Source organism: Sapajus apella, unplaced genomic scaffold (assembly GCF_009761245.1).
Source record: "Sapajus apella isolate SASKATOON/1434 unplaced genomic scaffold, GSC_monkey_1.0 scaffold51, whole genome shotgun sequence".
NCBI classification, from domain to species: domain Eukaryota; kingdom Metazoa; phylum Chordata; class Mammalia; order Primates; family Cebidae; genus Sapajus; species Sapajus apella.
In genome coordinates this window covers 16,243,234-16,252,991 of record NW_022436991.1, presented here as the reverse complement: position 1 = coordinate 16,252,991, position 9,758 = coordinate 16,243,234, and the positions used below count along the sequence as shown (strand labels likewise).

Sequence of the window (9,758 nt, the reverse complement as noted above, 5' to 3'; positions counted from 1 at the left end):
CAGTGGTGCAATCTTAGCTCACTGCAACCTCTGTCTCCCAGGTTCAAGCAATTCTTCTGCCTCAGCCTCTTAAGTAGCTGGGACTACAGGCATGCGTGGCTAATTTTTTGTATTTTTAGTAGAGACGGGGTTTCACTGTGTTAGCCAGGATGGTCTCTATCTCCTGACCTCATGATCCACCTGCCTCGGCCTCCTAAAGTACTGGGATTACAGGCATGAGCCACCATGCCAGGCCACAATGGGCTAATTTTTAAAATTATTCTTCTCTCAAGAGAAGAGGCTGCACCATGCTGCCTAGGCTGGTCTCAAGAGATCCTCCTGCCTGGGCCTTTCAAAGTGCTGGGATTACCGGTGCTAATGACCTCGCCCTGCCTGAATTCTTATGTTAAAGATGGTGCTTTTGTTGGTCACAGGGCCCGGCCTCCTGTGTTTTTTTCTGGCAACCTCTTTCCCTGCTTCTCTCCATAGCTGGCTTCTCCCCACTTAACATTCTACTCCAATAAATTGTCATCCCCGCTGAAACCAGAACATCCTTGTCCACTGCATCCAAAGTGACAGCCTCAATTGAGCATTTTTTCATGTTGCCTCTTCCATCATCTGGGCTGCTGATGCCCACTGATGCCCCCCCACACACACACACCTCCATCTCACCTGTGTCCCAGCCTGGCCTGGTCAGCCTCATTGTTTCCAAGACAGATACTCACAGTTGTCTTCCCAGGCACAATACTAAGCCAGGAGTTAGATGTGGCTGTTACCCTGCCCTGCCCACCCATTCCTAGGGGGGCAGAAGGGCAGAGCCAGCCTGCTGTGAGCACAGAACCCAGGGTGGTCTGACCTGAGCAGCTGGGGCTGGGCCTGGCCCCAGAGATGTCCAGGAGGTAGGGACGTTGGAAGCCTGGAGGCCTTGGGCCAGCCCTTCCAGGAACACATGTGCACAGGGCTTTCCATGCTCTTTTTCTGTTTTTTAATTTTTTACAAAACCGTGTGTCCTGGCCAATCAGGACAGTGCAGGCCTCCCCCAGGCATTGAGGCCTGAAGGCTGAGGTCCCCATGAATGAGCAGCTACCAACCCCAGAACTGCCTGCCCCTCTGCATAGAGGGCCGTGTGAGGAAGGGGTCCGGCTGGAGACTCTGCCCTGCCCCCCAGGTTGCTGGGAGAGAAGGCCAGGCCCTGGGTCCCTGGTGCTCCTAGTGCCTGCAAGGAAAGAGAGAGAACAGGGTCTGAGGGAGGAGGGAGGGCTGGGGTGAGGACTGGGGCAGGCCAGGGGGCAGCCCCCAACATCTCACCAACAATGTGCGGCATTATCCAGCCACTGTGACACCAATGATGACTGCTAGGAGGACGACGATGATGGACACACAGATGGCAATGAAGACTTTCTTCTGTGGGGGAGGAAGGAGGGGGTCAGGGAAGTCACACACGGTTGCTGGGGCAGGAGCCAGGCCTGAGAGGCTCACCTTCCTGGCCTTCTTCTGGTTCTCCAGGGCTGTCTTGACGTGCTCCTGCCCACGTTCCACGTAGTCTGCTGAGCTCAGGATGTTCTTCTCGATCCGATTGATCATCTCCCCCTGCTCAGAGGATGGGGCGACTCAGGGAGGTAGGGATGCCTTTGCCCACCACACCCCTAGATGACTGAAAAATGTTCCTGGCAGGAAAAGAAAAATTGCACTAACAAAGACAAGGGAAACACTCGATCTGACAAAAGCTCAGACTCCTTGGGGATGGCTTCCAGGCCTTTTCTATCACGTGGTCCCTTGTCCCCTGCTTGATTATCCCATACAACCTCTATCTGCAGTGGTGGCTTGGAGCTGAGGGCCTCAAATGGCTCATACCTTTCACGGATGATGAACTGTGACTTCACAAATCTGTCTGAATTTACCCATTCTTCCAGTCCCATCTCCAGCTGCTGCGAAGCCCTCCCTATCCCTGCCTCCTCCTGGCACCACCAGCCTCAGGTCTCAGTACTCCTACTGAATGAGATCTCTTTCCCGTAAGTCTCAGCTGCAAAAGGGCGTTGGCTGTAGCATGACTGAGGCCAGCTCCTCCCAGACAGGGCTGGAAGCTCAGCTCAACTCACATAGCCAGGGCCAGGGAAATGCCACCCCCACCCCAGCCATGTACAGATGTTAGGAGGAAGGCCCTCTAAGGCAACTTTGACTGGAGCTCTGAGAGGTATAAGGGTGGATGCTGTTGGCAGAGGGGGAGCCAGGGCTGGGGCCAAATGAGGACAGGCTCAAGTTGGAGAGGGGGCAGGGTGCTATGCAGAAGGGAATGGCTATCTGGGTAGCAGCAGAGATAGGTGTGATTCTTGGGGTACAGCTAGGATAGGACTAAGCACCAATCTGGGGGCATGGCCAAGCCTGGAAGACACAAAAGCCTCAGGGAGAGAGTCTAAGGCTGGCAGGAGGCTGGCAGTCACAGCTGGCCATTTGGACTGAGCCCAGTGTCCCATCTGGGGCCATGCCAGGCACCTACCTGCATCTCCACTTCAGTAGCCAGAAAAGTGAAAATCTCGTGCAGCTCGCGAATACTGCGTTCAAGCTGCTGGATCTCACTGTGCCGGGCCGAGATCTCATTTAAGGCCTGTCGAGTCACCTGCGTGTCCTTCAGGATCTGAGGAGTGGACAGGCGTGGGGCAGCTGTTCACAGGGAGACCGACAGCAGGTCAGAAGCTCCTGTTGAGCTTCCGGGGAGCCCTCGGCCTAGAACCTGATGGGTGACTCCAGGCAGGCTAATTAATTCCCTTTGGGGCCTCAGGGTGCCGTCAATCAGAAAGGGCCACAGCAAGTAGGGTACAGTGGCTCACACCTGTAGTCCCGGCTACTCGGGAGGCTGAGGCGGGAGGATCACCTGAGCCCAGGAGGTCGAGGAAGGGACAGGACTCAGAGCGGATGGGAGGCACAGCAGAGAGGGGCTGGCTGTGGCCACTCACATTGGACACAAACACCTCACTCTGCCCACTGTCCAGCATCTGCTCCAGCTCCTCATCAGACACCATCCCAGCATTGGCTGTGAAGGAAAAGGCCAGGCTCATGACTGGGTCGGGATCACCTGCCCCTGCGGGCCGGGCTGGGCACACACAACTCACTGATCTTCAGTTGCCTCCGGATCCGCTCCACATTCTTCTCCCGGTATTCGGACTGCATTGAATTGCACTTGTTGATGAGCTCCACGAATTGCTGGGATAGGACCCCATGCTAAAGATGGAGAATATAGGCTGGGTGCCCCTGGGAGAATCCCTGCCCGGTCTGAGCCTCAGCATCCCCACAGTACAGTGAGCAAATGGCATGAGCTCTTATAGCCTTAACTACCTTGTGATGACCTTGACAGATTCCTCCATTTCTCTTAGATTCAAAGCCAAAGCCTTATCAGGACTACGTGGCCCCCATAATCTTTATTATTTTTATTTTTAATAGAGATGGGGTTGACCAGGAACAGTGGCTCACACCTGCAATCCTAGCACTTGGGAGGCTGAGGCAGGGGGATCACCTAAGGTCAGGAGTTGGAGAACAGCCTGGCCAACATGGTGAAACCCTATCTCTACTAAAAATAATACAAATAAAAAATACAAAACTTAGCCAGGTGCGGTGGCAGGTACCTTGTAGTCCCAGCTACTCCAGATGCTGAAGCAGGAGAATGGCTCGAACCCAGGAGGCAGAGGTTGCAGTGAGCAGAGATGGCACTACTGCACTCCAGCCTGGATGGGTGAGACCTTGTCTCAAAAAAAAAAAAAAAAAAAAAAAGAGAGAGAGAGAGAGAGAGAGAGAGAGACAGGGTCTCATTATGGTGCCCAGGCTGATCTCAAACTGCTGGGCTCAAGTAATCCTCTCACCTCAGTCTCCCAAACTGCTGGGATTATAGGCATGAGCTATGGCACCAGCCGGCCCTCTATGATCTCTCCTTTCCCCATGACCTCTTTGATCTTACTTCCTCCTCATGTTCCCTCCCTCCCTTCCCTCTCCACACTGGTCTCCTTACCCCTCCCTAGACAAAGCAGACTCCCAGCTCAGACCTTTGCCTTTGCTTCTCCTTCTGCCTTAGAATGCTCATTCTCCACAAACACCTTTAAGTCTTTTGTTCAAATGTTACCTTCTGAATGGAGCTTTTTCCACCTGATTTAAATTGCATCTCTACTCTTCTCCAGCATGCTCAGTCCCTCTTCCTCTGCTCTTTTTTCCGTAATGCTTATTATGTTCTAAATAATTCACTTATGTATTATGGTGATTGTCTCTCTACATCAGAATGGAAGTTCCATGAGGAAAGGGATCATTGGTTCACTGCTGTATCCTAAACAGTTCCAAAAGGGTCTGGCACACAGTAGGAACCTAATATGTAACTGCTGAATGCCAACCTCGCTGCTCATACCACAGCTGTGCTCATATGCCTAGAGATGAACATGCTGCCTGGGCAGAACAAGTGCAACAAGCCCACATGGGCCCTTGACCTCTCATGCCAATCAGCACCACAGGCTACCCCAGAAGCACTGGCTCTGGGTCATCTGCTCCGCCTTGCCCCTTCTCCTGAGGCCTTAAATATGTTCGTTCCTTGGAGTTCCTTTTCCAGAGATACATCTACTCTCCTGGATTCAGCTGCACCCTTCCAAGATGCCCAAGTTGCTCCATCTTCAATCTGGGGTCCTCACTGAGCCCTGGGCCTAACTTCCAACCCTGACCTCCTGGAATCCTAAAGTACTTTTCACTGGGGACCTGAGAGGGCCAGTCACATCACCGCAACTCTCCTTATTAGATATCACCCCAAGGCCAGGTGCAATGGCTCACACCTGTAATCCCAGCACTTTGGGAAGCCACAGCAGGTAGATCACTTGAGGTCAGGAGTTCAAGGCAAGCCTGGCCAATATGGTGAAATGTCATTTCTACCAAAAATATAAAAAATTAGCCGGGTGTGGTAGTGCACACCTGTAATCCCAGCTACTTGGGAGGCTAAGGCAGGAGAACAGCTTGAATCCAGGAGGTAGAGGTTGCAGTGAGCCGAGATCACGCCACTGTACTCCAGCCTGGGTGACAGAGCAAGACTCCATCTCAAAAAAATAATAATTAGAAATATAAGATATCACACCAGGGAAGTTCCTCTTCAGTGTCGCCCCAGGGAAGTTCCTCTTCCTGGCTTCTTGAATTCCGCCTGTGGGACTAAGGATGCCCCTGTCACATAGGCAGGAAAGCTGCCAGTCATTCATGACTTCTCTCTTTCCCTGGGCGGCACCATTATCACCAAGTCCTACGTGAGTAATGTCTTTGTCCCTGTTGAACCCAAACTCCTCATCCTAGAAAATATGTGTCCCAGCCAGGCACGGTGGCTCACACCTGTAATTCCAGCACTTTGGGAGGCTGAGACAGGAAGGTCACCTGAGGTCAGGAGTTCAAGACCAGCCTGGGCAACATGGTGAAACCCCATCTCTATTAAAACACAAAAATTAGCCAGGCATGGTGATGTCTGCCTGTAATCCCAGCTATTCAGGAGGCTGAGGCAAAAAAAAGTAAAGGAAACATGTGTCCCTACAGCCAAGCCTAAGTCTTGTCTGGGGTCATAGCAACTTCTTATTGAATGAAAGAAAATAAAGCAGGGTGTTATAATCGGACTAAGCATCAGGAGACCTGGTTTCCTGACCTTGAGCAAGTTCTTTCTCTGAGTTGTTTCCACATTTGGAAAATCATTCCGCTGGACTCCACCATCTCTGCAGGCCCTTCCTTCATACATCTGTCATCTAATACTTCATGAAACATTTGCTGAAATGTCCTCATTTCTGAGAAAAAAAACCCACCTGGGTTTTTCTTATTCTTGTGTTGACGGAGTTATAGTTCTCATCAGCTTCCTCCTTCTGGGGCTCTATGGCTGTGGGAAGACACATGGGGTACTGGGGGTACTTGTCTCCATGGATTTTTAGGGAAATATAATTTATCATAAAATGACTAAGGCTGAGCCTCCAAGAGGAGAAAGTAAGTTTATTTTTCTTTGCATTACATCACTGAGTTCCCATAGGTATGCAGAGGCCACCTAACAAAACCCCATCTGCGTGCCCAAAGAACGCCCAGTGGGCTGCAGTAACTGTGTAAGTAAATGATTTCATTGTAAATAAAAGAACCTGAGAGGCGGGCTTGTGCTGTGGAGAGTACAATGGCCTGGAGGCCAGGAGACAGAGATGCTAGACCCAGGCCTGTTGTGTGACCTGGTTATATCATTGGCTTCTCTGGGCCACACACCACACTCCCCAGATACACCAACAACAGGGCAGGATCAAAGGGAAGGATCTGTCTGAGGTCCCAGGAGCTCACCCTTCAGCTGCAGGCGGATCTCCCTCCCCAGCTGTTTGATCTCATCGCGAAGGTTCTGCAGGTCCTGCTTCATGCCTGAATAAGAGAAGACCACGACTCCCAAACAGCAGCTCCCACCTCAACAAACCACCCAGGCAACCACCTATGTGGAACTACAACCCCCACAATCCCTGAGGCGGTGCATGCGCCCTGCAGTCTGAGTTTCACTCACTCTCCTCGGGAAGAGGCGTGGCCAGGATGGTGACCTGCTGTTTCTCCAACTCCTGAACTTTATTCCCCAGTTTGACAATAGTCTGCCGAATTGTCCGGACCTGGGGAGGGTGACCGAGAGGGCTGAAAGAGATATGGGGTACTCCAGACCACTCTGGTCCTCGGGTCTTCCTACCCTCTCACGAATCCAGGCAGAGACCCCAGCCCCTTACCTTCTGGAAGAACTCTTCGTCCGGGTTCCCCAGCCGTGCCATACCCGGGTGCACCACCAGCGCGACCCGCTCCTTGTCCTCTTCGTCAGAGCTGTCATCCCCCTGCGAGGCCCGGAGTCATTGGTACCACTGTTTCGCTGCGGCCCTCACCCCGCACGACCCACAGGCTTCCGGGACTTTCCTTCCTGGCCATCAGCCACCCCTCCCCGCCCTGAAGATCAGGAGTCCTGCGTTCCAGTTCGTCCGCCCGTCAACATCCCCACTGCCCCCGTGTCTCACCTGCCTCAGCTCGTGGGTCCTGTCCCGCATGGCGGCCTGAGCTCTCCCTCCCCGGCGCCTGAGCCGGGAGGCCCTCAAGTTTGGAATTCCCGCACCCCACTCACACTCTGACACTCCCCTCCCTCCCGGTGCGGACCTCAACACCCCCACGAGCCGCCAGAGGCTCTGTCCCTTGCACCACCCACAGTCAATGGGAAGGAGCCGACCCCGGGGACCACTAAGGTTCCACAGGTTGGAATTCCTTTTTCTTCCCCTCTTGCTCCCTCAGCCTCAGCCCCGCCCCTCCGTGATAAATTCGGGGCATGCGCACAAAGTCGCATCTCTTCCTCTCCGGAGGGGGAAGGCGGAGTCGGAAGCTGTTGCGCCCCGAGCGGAAACGGAGCTGCCTGGACGCGAGAACCCGCCCCCCTCACCGGAACCGTTGCATCTTCCAACGGAAATCTGGTTGCCAAAAGGGGTAGGAATACGTCATTTGTACGTAAGCCGAGACACCTGCAACTCACATCACCCCATGGTGCCCCCACTGCATCACGTGAGCAGCCCGGTCCCAAACTCGCGGACCGCAGAACGTGACGCTGTGACTGTCACGTGTCCCGGCTCTGTCAGCGCGGTCTCTGGGACGCCGTTCTCATCCCGAAGTCCCTGGCACCCCAGCGACTGAACGACGCCCACACAGCCCCCGCGAGGTTGGGAGGGGCGCGCCGACCACCCCGAGAGGCCTTTCGAGGCAGTGGGTGGTAGGACCCTTGATGACTTCGCCTTTATTGCTTTCGGGTCCAGGAGCGTGGGCAGACGACTTAGCATTTGGGGCTGTCAGCATCATGGGACCTTGAAAATCGGGAAATAATAAGATTCGAGCCGTCAGCGTCAGAAAATTGCAGGGTTGTGTGGGCAGGGAATCTGGGGGTGGGAAGTGACCTCACCCAAGGCAGAAATCTCTTCTCCCGCATCCTCCTGGCGCAGCCTCTGACAGGTGGGCGGCCGGGGCCCTCCTTGAACATGGCAGCCCGGCTGCACTCACCACCTTCTGAGCAGTCAGACCATGTCAGGGCAGCTCAGGCTAAGAAAAGTGTCTGTATTGTTGGCCGGACGTGGTGGCTCACGCCTGTAATCTCAGCACTTTGGGAGGCCGAGGCAGGCGGATCACCTGAGGTCAGGAGTTCAAGACCAGCCTGGCCAACATGGTGAAACCCTGTCTTTAAAAAAAAAAAAAAGTGTCTGTATTGTTGAGCACGCGGCCTCCCTGCCACTCACACCCCCCAGCCCCTACCTTACATCTGAGATCAGGTCATGACTTCGTTCTTAACTGAATCTGGGGAGTTCCTAGCTCACTACCAAGCACATAATGAGCCCTCTATAAATAATTGTGGACAAAATTTTAGCCTTTCATGTATCTCAGGATAAAGCCCCCAGTTCCCTGGTCTTCTTTAGGCTTCAGGCTTTCTGACTGTGACACTTCCCTAACCCTGGCTATCTAGATATTCACTCATTTTTTTTTTTTTTTTTTTTTTATGAGACGGATTTTCACTCTTGTTACCCAGGCTGGAGTGCAATGGCGCGATCTCGGCTCACCACAACCTCCACCTCCTGGGTCCAGGCAATTCTCCTGCCTCAGCCTCCTGAGTAGCTGGGATTACAGGCATGCGCCACCATGCCCAGCTAATTTTTGTATTTTTAGTAGAGACGGGGTTCCACCATGTTGACCAGGATGGTCTTGATCTCTTGACCTCGTGATCCACCCGCCTCGGCCTCCCAAAGTGCTGGAATTACAGGTGTGAGCCACCGCGCCCGGCCTCATTTTTTATTTTTAAAAATTTTCATGAGGTGAGGTCTCACTATGTTGCCCAAGCTGGTCTTGAACTCCCGGGCTCAAACAATCCTCCTGCCTCAGCCTCCCAAAGTGCTGGGATTACAGGCAACATTCATTCGTTTAATGGATGTTGGGCACATACTACGGACCAAACACTGTTCTAGACTTGGAGATATATCAGGGACTAATAGACAAAAATTACTGCACTTGTGAAACTTATATTCTCTAGGAGGAGTCCCCAGGGTCACTCAGCAAGTCTCAGCACAGCCAGGAATGAATAATGGGACTCCTGGAACCCAGGGCTCTCCAGGAAGCTTCTGTGAAGGTACAAGTAGGGGAAGGAATGGATCCTTTCTACTATGACCTGGTCAGCAAGCCTAGATTCCTGGGACTGAGTTGCTATGGACTTCTGGAAATCGCTTCCTGTCTCTAAGCCTTGATCTCCCTCTGTACAGTGGGTAACTAGGAGGATGGAGAGATCATTTATAGGTATTTGCTGCTCTAAACTTCAGTGATGATGAGGTTGGAAATTGTCGAGTGCTATCTGATTCTATGTGAAGGGCTTTAGCTCTTTTCCTGTTAAAACCCAGCTGGGGCTGGGCACAGTGGCTCATGCCTATAATCCCAGTACTTTGGGAGGCCAGGAGTTCGAGACCAGCCTGACCAACATGACGAAACCCCGTCACTACAAAAATACAAAAATTAGCCAGCCATGATGGCAGGTGCCTGTAATCCCAGCTACTCGGGAGGCTGAAATGGGAGGATTGCTTGAACCCGGGAGGTGGAAGTTGCAGTGAACTGAGCTGACGCCATTGCACTCCAGCCTGGTTGACAGAGTAAGACTCCGTCTCCAAACAAATGAACAAACAAAAACCAGCTAGTAGGAGAGTGCTGCCCTGGTCAACCCACAGACGGAGTACAGGGTTTTTCAGGAGGCCAAGCCCTGCCCAATGGTG

The 9,758-nt window shown here is 53.0% G+C and overlaps 1 protein-coding gene across 2 annotated transcripts; it reads right to left on the bottom strand.

The window, feature by feature from the left end:
• Window positions 1-941: 941 nt before the first annotated feature.
• On the bottom strand, window positions 942-7,324 carry STX4 (syntaxin 4). Of its 2 annotated transcripts, none has more exons than XM_032243273.1 (11): window positions 6,993-7,324; window positions 6,714-6,815; window positions 6,503-6,602; window positions 6,292-6,366; window positions 5,781-5,851; window positions 3,090-3,198; window positions 2,934-3,010; window positions 2,477-2,614; window positions 1,459-1,569; window positions 1,288-1,383; window positions 942-1,195 (listed from the first exon to the last, which is right to left on the bottom strand). In XM_032243273.1, the coding sequence occupies exons 1-10, from the start codon at window positions 7,020-7,022 to the stop codon at window positions 1,303-1,305; spliced, it is 894 nt and encodes a 297-aa protein (XP_032099164.1). In that variant the 5' UTR covers window positions 7,023-7,324; the 3' UTR covers window positions 942-1,195; window positions 1,288-1,302. The 2 variants fall into 2 exon arrangements, with proteins under 2 accessions (XP_032099164.1, XP_032099165.1); XM_032243274.1 differs by having other exon boundaries at window positions 6,503-6,624; window positions 6,993-7,310.
• Window positions 7,325-9,758: the final 2,434 nt, after the last annotated feature.

Coding starts and splice junctions, on each gene's coding strand:
- STX4 (XM_032243273.1), bottom strand. CDS start 7,022: ATGCGGGACAGGACCCACGAGCTGAGGCAG. Junction 6,603..6,713: donor ACGAAGAGTTCTTCCAGAAG/GTAAGGGGCTGG, acceptor CACCCTCCCCAG/GTCCGGACAATTCGGCAGAC. Junction 1,570..2,476: donor CTACTGAAGTGGAGATGCAG/GTAGGTGCCTGG, acceptor TCCTCTGAGCAG/GGGGAGATGATCAATCGGAT.